Source organism: Mauremys mutica, chromosome 9 (genome assembly GCF_020497125.1).
Source record: "Mauremys mutica isolate MM-2020 ecotype Southern chromosome 9, ASM2049712v1, whole genome shotgun sequence".
In the NCBI taxonomy this organism is placed as follows: domain Eukaryota; kingdom Metazoa; phylum Chordata; order Testudines; family Geoemydidae; genus Mauremys; species Mauremys mutica.
Genome location: NC_059080.1, coordinates 68565155 through 68580968, shown reverse-complemented (window position 1 = coordinate 68580968; position 15814 = coordinate 68565155). Strand labels below are relative to the sequence as shown.

At 48.9% G+C, this 15814-nt stretch overlaps 1 protein-coding gene across 1 annotated transcript in view; it reads left to right on the top strand.

Moving 5' to 3' along the window:
• The first annotated feature begins 4167 nt into the window (after positions 1 to 4167).
• AP1S3 (adaptor related protein complex 1 subunit sigma 3) overlaps positions 4168 to 15814 on the top strand; it is a 37271-nt gene continuing 25624 nt past the window's right edge. The window contains exon 1 of the mRNA XM_045031532.1: positions 4168 to 4294. Coding sequence (XP_044887467.1) covers positions 4292 to 4294 — 3 coding nt within the window. The 5' untranslated portion in view covers positions 4168 to 4291. The remainder of the gene's footprint in view (positions 4295 to 15814) is intronic.

The window sequence follows — 15814 nt, the reverse complement described above, 5'->3', positions numbered from 1 at the left end:
AAGTGTGGAGATGGTAATTTTTTATTTCTGAATATTTTTAAATTTCAAAACTTGGAATATTTTCTATTAAATTTTAGCAAAATTATTTTCCTGTTTGACCAACTGCAGAGCTAGTCATTTTTTTTTCAAAAGCAAATTTCATTCCTGAAATTTTCAAAAAGGGGATTCTTTTCAGATAGTTTTTTTTAACAAATGATAGCTGATTTTTCAAATTTAAAAGTCGATGAAATGCCAAATTAAAAAAATTGGGAGAAAAATTTCTAAAACTACTTTTGTAAGATATTTTCTTTTTTTATGAGCAGCTCTTATAAACAGGAACTTCTTCAGCTAGAAATGGATATCAAAGGCAGGCTGCACATAGCCTGGGCCAAACTGTCTCCTCAGCTACACCTATGCAACTGCCCAAGGAGCTTAGTGGGAATTGCATTCTTTTACTGGAGCGAATTTGCCCATTACTAAGAATAACTACTGCTTTTGCCTTGTCAAAGACTGAAGAAGGAAATTTATTAAGTGTGAGCTGGGGCTGACATGTGACATCAATAGGTAACTTTTTACACTCCTCCATATTTATCTATTATTCTCCATATTAATTCACATGCAATTATAGTTGGGGGCTGAACACGACCTGGGATTTGAATACTGTAGCCTTAAAACCTCTCTGTATAAAAGGCCTGAGCCAGACACTGAATATGAGTCCCCAAAGCATGTGATGACCCATGGAATTAAATGACAGGTGTGTCAGGGCTACCCTAAATCTCCCCCCAAAATCAATAAATACAGAAGTTAAGCTTTCTGTTCCCAATGTCATGCTACTATGATTAGGTATTTCAGCACATGCAAGACATAAGATCTCCCTATATGAGTGTGACATTCCCCTCTGGTGTTATCTGGACCGGTGCTCTGCTAGGCCACTCCAATCCTTGACTCTGGGAGCTGGCCTTACCCTGCTCTGCTGTGAGAACCCCCACTCCTGGGCTGTTCACGCACAGCCTCTGGCATGTAAGCTGCTCCCAGCTACTTGCAAGCGAATGCCACTAGCCAATATCTCTGGTCCCAGAGATAACCCTAGGAACCTCCGTCTCTCAGCGTCTAGTTATGCCTGCTGGACGCTGCAGGCTTATATGAGTTTGTAATTTAACAAAGAAATTGATATGTACCAGGCTTGTTATCCCAAGGAGAGTGTCTGACATGCTTCAAACCAAACGAACTGCTTCAGGTAGAATAAACAAACACATTTATTAACTACAAAGATAAATTTTAAGTGATTATAAGTCAAAGCATAACAAGTCAGAGTGGCTACCAAAAGAAAAGAAAATACAAGCACACAGTCTAAACTCTCAACCCTGACTGGGCAGCAACTAGATTAAGCAGTTTTTCTCACCCTACTGGATATTGCAGTCCTCAATATACAGGTTTGTTCCTTAAACCTGGGCCAATCTCCTGTGTTGGAGTCTTGTCTTCTTCTCAGTGTCTTGGTTGCTTGCAGCGAAAGTGGGGGCAGGAGAAGGGCCACTATGTGTTCTCTCTGTCTGCTTTATACCTTCAGTCCATATGCTTGTAGAACACAAGTCCAAGAATGTCTGTGAGGCATTGCTGAGGGCTGATCTACACTGGCAATGCTAAAGCGCTGCCATGGCAGCGCTTTAACATGCCTTGTGTTCACACCGCAGCGCTGGGAGAGAGCTGTCCCAGTGCTCTAAAAAATTTCATATTTCCACGATGGGTGTAGCTCCCAGTGCAGGTGCACTGTCTACACTGGTGCTTTACAACACTGAAACTTGCTGCACTCGGGGTGTGTGTGTGTGTTTTTTAACACCCCGAGCCAGAAAGTTGCAGCGCTGTAAATTGCAAGTGTAGATAGGCCCCAAGTCTCTCCAAGCAAGATGGAGCAATTCCCCTGGTGTGGCCTTATGCGGGTGAGTCATTGCATTGTAGCTCCCTTGCTGGGCAATGATTGTGGATAGGTTGTTTGACACCCTGCCCAGGCATTGGTTACTTTCCTTGCTGTTGCCTCTGGGGGGCTAATATCTGGCTGATTTCCCCCAACTTACAGCATGTTTTAGGGACAACCATACTACACAATTCTCATAACTTCATATGCATTAATGATATACATATATGGATAGAGAAATGACTTTCAGCAGATCATAACCTTTCCCCTGATACCTTACAAGGCATGCTTTATGTGTAAGATCACGATTATATGTGACTGAGAAATATGGGGGTTACAGTACACTCCCCCAAGGTACAGAGCATCACAATGAGACCCATGGCAATTGAGTGAGAAGCCTTAAGCCTAGATTTGGGGGCTTTGATCAAGACCTTTAGCAATTTTAAAGAGCCACCATCCAGGCTTCAAATTTAGGTTGCTTGTGTTTTGAAAGAACATAAAGACTTCTAGGTATAGAAATATTGTCATTTTTTCTATAAAAGATACTCAAAAAAGTTTACCTGGAATTTTTTGTTTGGATTTACATATTTCCCAAACATTGCACCTTTGTGCAATGCCTGAGAACCAGAAACCAAAACTAGCTACCACAGAGTTCCAAGAGCAAACAGGCAAGCAAAAGGTAAATTGAATTAAAATCTTTAACTTTTAATAATTAACCTGCTCTTAGTACAGATGTAAAGAAACTTGTTTGTTTGGGTTTTTAACTTGGCATTACCACTTTAAGGCCAAAATTTGTTTTATTTTTAAAATATCTCTCACTAAGACAATGCATGACCTACTATCACTGCATTTTTATCAGGTCTTTTGAACTTGGTATCACTTCAGTTAGCCACTATGATCTTTCCACTGAAACTGCAAAAGCGCCATTTGAGCCATTATGTTCTCAATGGAACTACAAGAGATATTGCCTGAGGTTACTCAATATGCTGGAAATTCACCAAGCCTCAGTGTATCTTGATAATTTCTCAACATAGAAATTGCAGCATGAGTTTAATGCTAAATCAGCATTGCCCTGCTGCTAGCGCTCTCATCTCTGGCCTAGATGTCCATGGGTTCAAGCTGTAAATCAGCACTCTTACTTAATCCTCATGTTGAGGTTACAGTACTATAGTAAGGCAGCCTTCACTATCCTTCTCATTCAATACTAAATTGAGATCACTTCTGCTCACGTCTGATAACTATCTACATGGAAATGAAAGATCCAAAATAATGAAAACAAAAGGGGGGGGTAAATCTTGGTGGCTTTACCAACCTTCTCTCTCTTGCTAAAACAGGTTCTAGGCCTCGATTCAGGAAAGCACTTCAGCATGTGCTTAACTTTAAGCATGAGTAGTCCCACTGAAACCAACAGAACTACTCAAGTGGCTTTGCTGAACTGAAGAGGGGCAGAGATGGGACCAAGAGACTGGTATCTTGACTCCCCCGCCCTTCTCTGTATTAATCTGTCCTGGTGTGCCTAGTGATTGCTGGGAAAGTGGAAAAGCCAGGTGCATAAAATATGCTAATAGGCAGTCTAGACTGAAACTATCTGCCACTGTTTATGTACTTGGGTATTATGTAAATATAACTGGTTAGACTCCGGAATGTGAATTTCACTTGAACGCTGATATACAGTGTACAGGACCAGGCTTGTCTATTTCTATGCTGCCTGTTGGGTTAGCCTGCTAGCCTCCTGGTGCAACTGGGAACAGGGGCGGCTCCAGGCCCCGGCACGCCAAGCGCGTGCTTGGGGCGGCACGCCGCGGGGGGCGCTTTGCTGGTCGCCGGGAGGGCGGCTCCGGTGGACCGGCGACCGGCCCCCGCGGCGTGCTGCCATGCTTGGGGCGGCGAAATGGCTAGAGCCGCCCCAGTCTGGGAAACCCCTTGAGACTGCAGGCTGGTGTTCAATCCCCGGGCACCAAAGGGTAAAAATTGCACTTTCACAGCTCGATGCCACTTGGTCTCTTCGCCACCCCAGAGCTATCCCAAGCCTGCCCCCGCTCATTGGATGTAGCTCTTCCCCCCAGTACCAGCTCTGGGCTGGGGGCAGCAGTCGGGCCCGGAGTGACTCCAGGGAGCGCGGCGCTCAGTGCCCGAGCCCCGGGAGCGCCCCTCCCCGGCTGCTCTGGAAATCCCTTCTCCGGCAGCCCGCGCAGCGCACGGAGCGGCTGCGGGGCTGGGCGCTGGGCGGGGCCCGCCGACGGGCTGTTCCGGCGCCAGGTGCCCGGCCCCGCCCTGGCGCAGGTGAAGGCGGGGCGGAGTCGCTTTCAGTTTCGGGCATTGTGGGAAGGCAGGATGGGCGGCGGGGCGCGCACCTGGCACTGAGGGGGCAGCCGGGGCGAGCCGCCCGGAGCAGTGACCATGGTGAGTGGGGGGCCGCCAGGCAGCGAGCCGCGGCCGCGCGGGAACTGGGGGCCGGGAACTTTCCCCGGCCGGCAGGGCTGGGGCGACTCCGGCGCCTGCCTGACTGGCTCCCTGTCGTGTCAGCCCGGGACGGGAGCTGGCCCAGGCACCGTCCCCCGCTCAGCCTGGCAGGGGGGAGCCGGCTGGGGCGGGGCGCGGCAATGAGCCCCCCGCCCCCTCCCCAGGCTGGGTTTGGGCCACACGGCCCTGGGGACCTCCTGCCACTGTTCAGCCCGGGCTGGGACAAAATCTGAAACAGAGGCTGCCCTCCTCCCCCATGACCCCAGAGCGGGGGTGGGGGGCTGGCTGGCGAGATCCTGCCTGGGGCGCTCAGCAGTGGGCGGTGCTGGGCCCCACTCCGGGCACGTCCAGCAGGCCCACGACCTGGCAGTGCTGCTCGAGTTTGGCCCCTGGGTCACAACACCACTCCCTGAAACATGGTCCTGAGCAGCACGGCCACCTTGTGCACTGGCTCGCAGCGCCACTCTGGGGGCCCTCACAAATGGGCCCTGGGCAAATGACCCCTTTTATGCCCTAGACCCATAGGTGGGTGACATGTCTGCTTCCCCTCTTGTACTCTGCCCCAGTGATCAGAGCCTAAATCACATCATCCACTCCTGCAGCACAGTTCCTGCAGTGCGTGACATCTAACATGGTAGAGAACATCATATTTCTGTGACCTCTACTTCTGTTTCTTGGTATTCTATGGATCATGTGCTTTTGAGCAGACAGGCAATGGTACTGTCTTTCTTTGCCTCTCAGTTTGTGGCTACATATGCTTTTGCGTGTTATAGACTTACAACAGCTACAACATCCCTTCTAAGGGCTGCTCTACAGGCAGAGTTCCATTGGTTTCACTTTAGGGCTCATTTTAAACTGATTTGGTTCAATTGATGCAAAAGGCTATATGGACACACTTACTTTGGTTTAAATTAGGGTTATTATAGTTTAGCTTAAGTTGATTAGGAACCAGTTTAAACTAAATTGAAATGCATGTACACATGAGGGTCTAAACAGGTTTAACTAAACCAGAGCAAGTTTGTGTGTAGGCCAAACCTAAGGCCTCAATTTTCTAAGCTGTTCTGTGCCCACTGAAGTAAAATGTTGTTGTGTAGTCATGGCCTAAGACACTCTCATTCAAATTTGACCACAGAGATAAATATTGTGAAAACCTAAGACAAACAGAAATGTTTGCATGGTTCTTCAACTAAAAACAATCCAGTGGAAGCAGGTTTTTAAACAATCATTCGCTAACAGTCTCCACAGTGCAAACATTCAGCATAGGTACTAATTAGTGTATAAGGCCCTGAAAGTGAACCAGATACTGAACAAAGGTGAAATTGACTAGGCCTCCTCTATACTAGAAAATCAAATTGGCTTAGCTACATCACTCGGGAATGTGAAAAATCTACAATGCTGAGTGGTGTAATTAAGCTAAGCTAACCCCCAGTATAGAGAGCTCTAGATCGATGGAAAAATTCTTCCTTGGCCTAACTACTGCTTCTTGGGGAGGTGGATTACGTATGCCAAGGGAAGAACGCCTCCCATTGGTGTAGCTAATGTCTACACTGTAGTGTAGTGGTGCAGCTGTGCCACTGTAGTATTTAAGTGTAGCCGTACACTTATTTTCAGTCTCCACACTGAGAGAAATGGGAAAAAAAGGTAATTCAAATGTTCAAAATTCCAGTTTTAATAATCTGAGCTGTTTTTAGATACAGGAAAAATGTGCATTTAAAGAAATCAAATTTTGTACATCAACAGTGTTCAGTATTGCTACCGCCAAGTGTTTTAAACGAATAAATCACACACACACCCCGGTCCCTCTCCTCCCAAATCATGAGATTTTTAAAAGATAAATTTTGGGTTCTTTTTATTTGCCTCTGGCTTTTGAACCATTAGATTGTATGGCAAAGCTTGGAAATGTGGGCAACCAGGAGGGTACACTCCTCAGATTTTCATATAACTGTGGAAGCTGGGGTTGTAAGAAAAACACCAAGTGTGAGACTCACAACAAAGGCCTTGTCTACACTACAAGACTATTTCGAATCAACTTAGTTCGAATTTGTGGATTCGACCTTATGAAGTCGAATTTGTGTATCCATACTAAAGACACTAATTCGAATTTCTGAGTCCACATTCACGGGGCCAGCGTCGACTTTGGAAGCGGTGCACTGTGGGAAGCTATCCCACAGTTCCCGCACTCCCCGCTGCCCATTGGAATGCTGGGTAGAGCTCGCAATGCCTGCTGGGGGAAAAATGTGTCGAGGGTGGTTTTGGGTAACTGTCATCATTCAACCGTCACTCACAAACGCCCTCCCTCCCTGAAAGCGCCGGCGGGAAATCTGTTCGCGCACTTTTCTGGTCGGTTACAGCGCGGACGCCACAGCACTGCGAGCATGGAGCCCGCTGCGATCATCGCTGCACTTATGGCCGTTGTCAACTCCTCGCACCTTATCGTCCACCTGTGCAACAGTCAGCTACTGAGAAATCGGGCGAGGAGGCTCCGGCAGCGCGGTGAGGAGAGTGGCGCAGACCTCTCAGAAAGCAGGGTACGCCGCGCCGTGGAGATCATGGTGGCAATGGGTCAAGTTCATGGTGTGGAACGGCGATTCTGGGCCCGGGAAACAAGCACGGACTGGTGGGACCGCATAGTGCTGCAGGTCTGGGATGACACAGAGTGGCTGCGAAACTTCAGGATGCGTAAGGGCACTTTCCTTGAACTCTGTGACTTGCTGGCCCCTGCCCTGAAGCGCCAGGACACCCGGATGCGAGCAGCCCTGAGTGTGCAGAAGCGAGTGGCCATAGCCCTCTGGAAACTTGCCACGCCAGACAGCTACCGGTCAGTAGCGAACCACTTTGGCGTGGGCAAATCTACCGTGGGGGTTGCTGTGATGCAAGTAGCCCACGCAATCGTTGAGCAACTGCTCTCAAAGGTAGTGAACCTGGGAAACGTTCAGGTCATCATAGACGGCTTCGCCGCGATGGGATTCCCAAACTGCGGTGGGGCTATAGATGGGACTCACATCCCTATCCTGGCACCGGCCCACCAGGCCAGCGAGTACATTAACCGAAAGGGCTACTTTTCCATGGTGCTGCAAGGACTAGTGGACCATAGGGGACGTTTTACCAACATCAACGTCGGGTGGGCGGGCAAGGTTCATGACGCGCGTGTGTTCAGGAGCTCTGGTCTCTTTAGACTCCTCCAGGCAGGTACTTTCTTCCCGGACCACAAAATAACGGTTGGGGATGTGCAGATGCCTACAGTGATCCTCGGGGACCCAGCCTACCCGCTAATGCCCTGGCTCATGAAGCCCTATACAGGCGCCCTGGACAGTGAGAAGGAACTCTTCAACTACCGGCTAAGCAAGTGCAGAATGGTGGTGGAGTGTGCTTTCGGACGTCTCAAGGGGAGATGGCGGAGCTTACTCACTCGCTCGGACATCAGCGAAAAGAATATCCCCGTAGTTATTGCTGCTTGCTGTGTGCTGCACAATCTGTGTGAGAGCAAGGGCGAGGCCTTTTTGTCCGGATGGGAGGTTGAGGCAAATCGCCTGGCTGCAGTTTACGCTCAGCCAGACACCCGTGCCGAGAGAATATCCCAGCGGGAAGCGCTCTGTATCCGGGAGGCTTTGAAAGCAAGTTTCCTCGGAGATCAGGGTAACCTATGACTCTCCACTTGCTTTCAAGAGAAACTGACCCTGGGCCTGTGTCAGTTTGTGTCGATTTGGATCTGCGGCTACATGCCTTGTTCTCCAAGTTTCCCCCACTTCCAAAGCACGTTTTTAAGCAAAGTAATTGTTACACTCATTATTAATAAATCTTTCTTTTACTTTGCATTTCTGTTCTGGTGTTGAGACATGGACGCATACTGTGCTGGGCACGGTGTGCACTGACGTACAGAGCGCTTCCTCCATAGAGGACTGACATCCTCCTGCTCCTACATAGGTCTCTGGGGTGGGGGACGGATGACAGTGGTTCTGCATGAAGGGGAGGGTTTGCAGGAAGGGGCGAGTGGTGCCTTCTTTGCATAGGGGTTTGGATGACGGCAGTGGGCTGCGGGTTTCTGCGTGGGAAGGGGTGATGGGTGTGGGAGAAGGGTGACTATCTGTCCGTGGATGAGGGCTCTTGTTGGGGCTCAGGGCAGCGGATAGGCTCGTGGATCCGTTGCAAGTGCATCGTAAGGGCAGCCTGCCTTCACAGTAATGGCGTGACAGGCGCTAGGACCCTGGACAATTATACACATTACGAAATGAACAGGGGCAGCATACACAACACAGAATGACCCTGGTGCCTACTGACTGCAGTGTGTGTGTGCCCCGCAGTTGATCCTTTCCCCAAGTCTGTACCCTGGTACTGTAGGCTATACCGTGCAAGTATGAAACCCCTGTCCACCCCATACACCGAAAAATCCTCTGACAGGAAAGACATGACGGAAACAGTGATTAACAGCAAACAGCTTTTATTAATCTAATAAACAGTGGGGGGATGAACCTTGGATTTGGGACTGGCTGAGCCTATAAGGGAAGCACTTCTACAAATTTCTAACGTGAGAAGTGCGGGGTACACGCCGCTCTGCTCTGGTTCAGTGACAGTTCTCACGTCCTCTACCACCCCTCCGTCTTGTACTTTTGGGTGAGGGGGGGCCAGGACTTCTTGGCTGGTGAGGGCGATTGCAGAGACACTGCAGGGGGGCCCTGTCCTCCAGCCTGCGGTCCTGCAGGACATCAACAAGGCGACGAAGCGTGTCCGTTTGTTCCTTCATGAGACCAAGTAGCGTTTGGGTGGTCTGCTGGTCTTCCTGCCGCCACCTATCCTCACGTTCCATGAGTGTGCGATGCTGCTCACATAGGGTCTCCCTCCAGTGTTTCTGCTCTGCAGCCTCTGCTCGGGAGCAGACCATCAGTTCAGCGAACATGTCGTCCCTAGTCTTCTTCTTTCGCCGTCTAATCATTGCCAGTCTCTGCGAGGGGGATGCCGGGGCAGTCCGGGAAGGACCCGAAGCTGTGTGATGGGGAAAGTTAGTGATTTCCTTGTACAGATACATTTTCGCGAACAGTGAACACCGTCTAGTCAATTTCCATGAAGAAGACCGTACCGGACAACAAGTGTCACGTGGTCTCCAGAGAAGCACAACATTTTGGCCTACGCTCTGATTGGCTGCGCCATTGCACAGGAGAGCGGAGAAGTCGGGAGAGAGAGCAGAATCCCTCTAGCAGAGAGTCCTGGTAAGCCTTACAGTACATTATGCTTATCAGTTAACGGATAGCTGTGCCGTCGTGCTAACGGCAATCTGGAAATCAGATACTATGACCCTTTTGCAGCCACTCCCGACACTGCAGGGGAAAGATCAATGTATGCTTTTCCTGTGTGGCCTACAGCACGTGGCTGCTAAGCGCGGGGCTTTGTTATGCAAAGTATAAGTAAACCATTAAGAACAGTAACTATTCGCTAATTGCCCTAATTAGATGCAGCACTTCAGTAACGAGATTACCCTGAGGCGTGTCTCTCGAGTGCAGAAAGAAAGGATGTTAAGGGAAGCACTTCACCGACCGGGACCCTACGCGGCCATGCTGGTAGAGGCGATGGTTCCCCTGTATCTGAGGATGTCGTGGCGTGGAAGAGTGAGCTTCACCGGAGGACCAAATAGGGCACCTCTTCCTCGAAACCTCCTGCGAGGGTATTTGAGGAACTGTTTGAAGCATTTGTGGAATTGTCCATGGAGGACTATTGTTCCATCCCAATCTGTGTAGACCTACTGTTCGTTTAGTTTCCCTTTAAAAACTTTTAGATATAATATTTATAGATAGAATTTATATTTTTGGTATACATGTTTTCGAGCAAATAAATATTTTCTTGTTTATACGACTTACCGCCTGATCCTTCCCCTGACTCTGAGTCCGGGTTCACGGCCGGTGAGGGTTGGTAGGGGATCTCTGTGAGGGTGAGGAACAGATCCTGGCTGTCAGGGAAAGCGGCATTGTGTTCGCTGTCGCCTGCGCCTTCCTCCACGGACCCTTCGTCGTCTTGCCCATCGGCGAACATCGAGTAGGAACTGTCCTGGCTCACTATGCCATCCACTGAGTCCACGGTCAGTGGTGGGACAGTGGTGGCAGACCCACCGAGAATGGCATGCAGTGCCTCGTAGAAGCGGCATGTCTGGGGCTGTGCTCCGGAGCGTCCGTTTGCCGCTCTGACTTTTTGATAGCCTTGCCTCAGGTCCTTGACTTTCACGCGGCACTGCATCGCATCCCGGCTGTATCCTTTCTGTGTCATGGCTTGGGAGACCTTCTCGAAGGTCTTTGCATTACGCTTGTTGGAGCGCAGCTCCGACAGCACAGACTCCTCGCCCCACACAGCGATCAGATCCTGGACTTCCCGGTCTGTCCATGCTGGGGATCTCTTTCTATTCTTGCATTGGGCTGACTCCTCTGCTGGAGAGCTCTGCATCGTTGCAGGTGCCGCGGAGCTCGCCCCGATGTCAAAGCAAGAAATGAGATTCTAACTGTCCAGACAGGAAAAGGATTTCAAATTTTCCCGGGTCATTTCCTCTGTGGCTGCCAGAACATCCAAGCTCGGACTGCTGTCCAGAGCGTCAACAGAGTGGGATAGCTCCCTCGATTTAAGATCCTAGTGTAGACCAGGCCAAAGTGACAAGAATCAGAAACACCAAGTGTCCCCTTAAGGCAGAACAAGTGTCACTAGAGCAGAATGAGCCAGGTAGGTTCTGGCTCTGGTTCATGTGTGTTCTGGGAGACGTTCACTTGATGAGTCCACAAGATTTGCCTTTTCCCTGCAAAACATGGGCTAGATTTCAGGATGCTCCCTTCTCAGGATCTTCAAGTGAAGCTAGGTGGCTGCTATCCCATCTTTTAGCTTGAAAGGGCACTGGGTAGGGGCAGCAGCCATCCATTCTGAAGGGTCATGAAGAGATAATATGAGAGGTAAGTACTCTCACTGCAGCTGGTCTCTATGCTAACTGTAGGAGCATCACTTGGAGGCCTGTCAAGGTTAATGTGTGCTTTCCAAGGAATTTTGTTTTTTTCTTCATGAAAGGTAGTGAGTGATATCCTTGCACTCATGGCCAGATTTTTTTCCCATTGCAGGTGTAGGTTCTCAGGCCAGAACTTGTCTATGGTGCCTGTAACTTGGTTAGTACTCTTGTTAACTGGTTAAGTCGTCATGCTGGGCTTCTTTCTGGGTGTTCCCTGAACTTCTATCTTGCACAGTTTGCATGTTGTGTGGATTTGTAATACGAATTGACCACTGGAAATGAATAGAAACAACAAAACCATCTTTCATTGGAGGCTGGTGTTTGGATTTTGGCTATGGTCTGAAAGGTAAAGTACAGTACATACACCGATCCAATCAGAACCAAATTTACAAATGTCTGTTTCATTGAGTGCCTTTATAAAGATGTCAAGTATCAGAGGGGTAGCCGTGTTAGTCTGGTTCTGTAGAAGCAGCAAAGAGTCCTGTGGCACCTTATAGACTAACAGACGTTTTGCAGCATGAGCTTTCGTGGGTGAATACCCACTTCTTCGGATGCTTGCACCATGACTGAGTCAGATGAACTCAGGCGGTGATCGGAACATAATACATTGTGGGGATAGGTGGGAAGAGAGAGAAGGGAATTATTTTCATTGACATATACGCTTTATTATTTATACTCTACACACACCCAGCAGTGTGATGATGAGCACATTTTTATAAAAGCAGCAAAGAATCCTGTGGCACCTTATAGACTAACAGACGTTTTGCAGCAAGCATCCGAAGAAGTGGGTATTCACCCACGAAAGCTCATGCTGCAAAACGTCTGTTAGTCTATAAGGTGCCACAGGATTCTTTGCTGCTTTTATAAAAATGTGCTCATCATCACACTGCTGGGTGTGTGTAGAGTATAAATAATAAAGCGTATATGTCAATGAAAATAATTCCCTTCTCTCTCTTCCCACCTATCCCCACAATGTATTATGTTCCGATCACCGCCTGAGTTCATCTGACTCAATCATTCCCGTAAGTGTAAGTAAAGCTTGAGTAAATAAATAGAGCTTGTACTTTACGTTGAAGGTCAGCAAACTTGGGCTTTGCCTGACCAACATGGAAAGTTGATTCCAGAGTCTCCCTGATCTAAGGACTTCACAAATGCTTTCTGTCCAACACATTTATTGTGGCCCATTAGGCATGGGATAAGGAAACATTGCCTACAGTAGTGCCGATTATTGACATTTTGAAGACTGTCCATATCATTTTTTCACAGGATTAAACCTGTAAGGCAAATGTGTGTGTTTGTTTATACCCCTTTCCTCAGGCAGCATGATATAGTGAATCTGGCACTGGATTTGAAGTCAAGTAACTAGAGTTCTCTTTAAAGCTCTAACCATCTCACTGTATAATTTTGGGCAAGTCATTTGAACTGTCTATGCCTCAGCCTCTCCCTGTTTAAAATGGGGATAATATTGGTTATCCACCTTTGTTACATGCTTTGACATTTATGGAGGAAAAGTACGTAAGCAATAGAAATTATTTTAGACACAAAAGCTGTTCTTATGCACTTAACTATAGTATGTTCTCAATTTGTAGATCACATCTTAGCAAGACAATTGTTACTCTAGTGGAAGGTCACTCTTTTCTGCCCAACTATTACTTCTCATCAAGGGAAAGGCTTTTTAAAAAGAGTACATTTAACTCCCTAAAGTGTCCCAGTTGAGACTATGCAGACACAAAAAAAAATAACCAGTTCACCTTTTCAGGATTGGGAAATCATTCCTGTCGAACAAAAAGTCTGATAAGATAATAGGGGAAATCTGGATCCAGGATACCGTAATCTACTTCTTAGGCCTGGAGAAAAGGAACAATTGACTTATCAGGTGTGGAACTGTAGCTGCACCAGTAGTTTGGGTCATATTTTGAAATAAGGCCCACATAGGTCTGAGTGAAAATCCAGCTGCCATGTTTTGTTCAGCTCCATGAGTGACATTTTTGGAAAGTGAAAAAATTAATGGATTTCTCCTTCAAGATCAGCTTGAGCATTGGGAATAGGTATGGGGGAGGTAGGAGCCTATTTTCTGCACATTTTAGAACAGGGGTCCATGACCTCTGGCACACGGCTCAGGCCAGGCTAGTTTGTTTACCTGCGGAGTCGGCAGGTTCGGCCGATAGCGGCTCCCAGTGGCCGTGGTTTGCCGTCCCAGGCCAATGGGGGCTACGGGTAGCAGAGCGGGCAGAGGGATGTGCTAGCCACGGCCAGTGGGAGCTGTGATTGGCTGAACTTGCCGACGCAGCAGGTAAACAAACTGGCCCGGCCTGCCAGGGTGCTTACCCTGGTGAGCCGCGTGTCAGAGGTTGCCAACCCCTGCTGTAAAAGGAAAGATCAGGGGAGCCTGAGGACTGAGGTATTACAAGAAGTCAAGAGCCACTAGAAGGTAGAAGGATATGTTGTGGGGGGGGGGGGGAGAGTCTGAAAGAGAGATTGTTAGGGTGGGGAGAGCCTGGAGGATTTCTGGGGCAGTGGTGCAGCCCAGAGAGGATGTGATGGGTGGATGGGGAAAGTCGGCGGGAGGGTTGCTGGGAGACGATGGGACCGTGGGGATGTGCAAGGAAATTGGGGCAGTTGGATGCATGAAAAATAGCTGGGCTATGTGCAGACATGTGATCACTGCTAAATGTGAGTGTGTCGTGCAAGATGCAGTGGTGCCAGGAGGATGGGGGACCATGGCCCTCCTACTTTTTGAAAATGGATGGGCCTGGTTCATCTACTTTTTGCTGGGGTGGGGGGTGGGGCCCGTCCACCTAGCCAAGCCAGCATGGAGCCTGGAAGGGGACAGGAGCCAGGGCAGTTGTGGGAGCCACACATGTGGACCCTCCACCTGCCCGCGGTACGGGAGGCCTGACAGCAGCCCCATATCCGTCTCCCTGCCCGACCCAAGGCAGGTCGAAGTGGAGAGTGCGTGACTCTGCACCAGCTCCCTACAGCTGCTCGCACGCTTTCCCTGACCCAGCTCTGGCTGTGGGGTGGGCTTCAGAGCCGCAGTCCAGCCATGATAAGAACAGCACTGCGGGCAGCTGTGGAGAGCCGTGGACCCTGCACCTGCATTGGCGGGGGGGCCATGGGTGGGGACACAGGCCGGGGGCTGCTCTCAGTGCCCCCCCTCGCCCGCCCAGGGCAGGTGGAGGGTCTGCCATGGCTCCCCACAGCTGCCTGTGCAGCTCTATCATGGCCGGGCTGCGGCTCCGAGGCCCTGACTGGAGCCCAGTTGGGGAGAGCCGTACAGGCAGCTGTGGGGAGCCTGGGTCCCTCCACCTACCCGGGGTGGGGGACCCACCCGCTTTTGGGAAGGCTCTGGCACCCTGCTCTTTGGTAGCCCTTTTGTATGATGTGCTTAAAAGGTTCGCAGGAGAGGATATAAAGAATCGGATAGGCCCCAATCCAGCTCTCACGGAAGTCAATGGGAGCCTTTCCACTGATGTTTGAGAGTAGAATTGAACTCTTATTGAACATGTGAGCACAATAACTCTTCTTTTACCATACCTGTGCAGCTTCTGCCCATGTCAAGAATTTAACTGTTCCTGCCTTTAGTTAACTGCTGTACTGGCATGGTTCGAAAGGGTATCCTCTGCCTCTGGCCTTTAGTTACTGCCCTCTGGCAGTGGACACCTTTTAGTGCTAAGCCCAGGGACTCTACTTTTTGCAAAGTGGAACTCATCAGTCCCTGCTAACCCAAGACTGAGTCCTTGGCTTCAGCACTTCTGTTTCTCACCATGGGTCCTCCAGCAGGTCCTAATGAGTTTAGACCTATGTCAGAGATTTACCCTCTTGGGAGCACTTGTAGATGTTTTCAGTGACACAGGACAGCCTCTTCAAAATAAGACAGCGTGTTTTAGTCAACTGGAATACAGTGTATAGCAGGGGTAGGGAACCTATGGCACGCGTGACGAAGGCAGCATGTGAGCTGATTTTCAGTGGCACTCACACTGCCCGGGTCCTGGCCACCAGTCAGGAGGGCTCTACATTTTAATTTAATTTTAAAAGAAGCTTCTTAAACATTTTAAAAACCTTATTTACTTTACATACAGCAATAGTTTAGTTATATATTATAGACTTAGAGAAAGAGACCTTCTAAAAATGGTCAGTTAAAATGTATTACTGGCACGTGAAACCTTAAATTAGAGTGAATAAATGAAGACTTGGCACCCCACTTCTGAAAGGTTGCCGACCCCTGGTGTGTAGGCTCCTTTGGTTAGAGTGGAAAAGCAAAGCTTGCGTGCTGGCAACACAATCTGCTTCTCTTACCCCCCCCCCCCCCCGATTCAAACTTCTCACTGCATTGGGCAGCAGCATGCTTAATGCTCAGTGCCTCATTTCAAACTGCAGTCATGCTGAATTAATGTGAGCAGCTCACACTAGGGATATAAATATAGTTTAAAAAGTTAACCGTTTAAATGATTGAAATTGTATTGTTTAAACGGTTAACCGACTAAAGG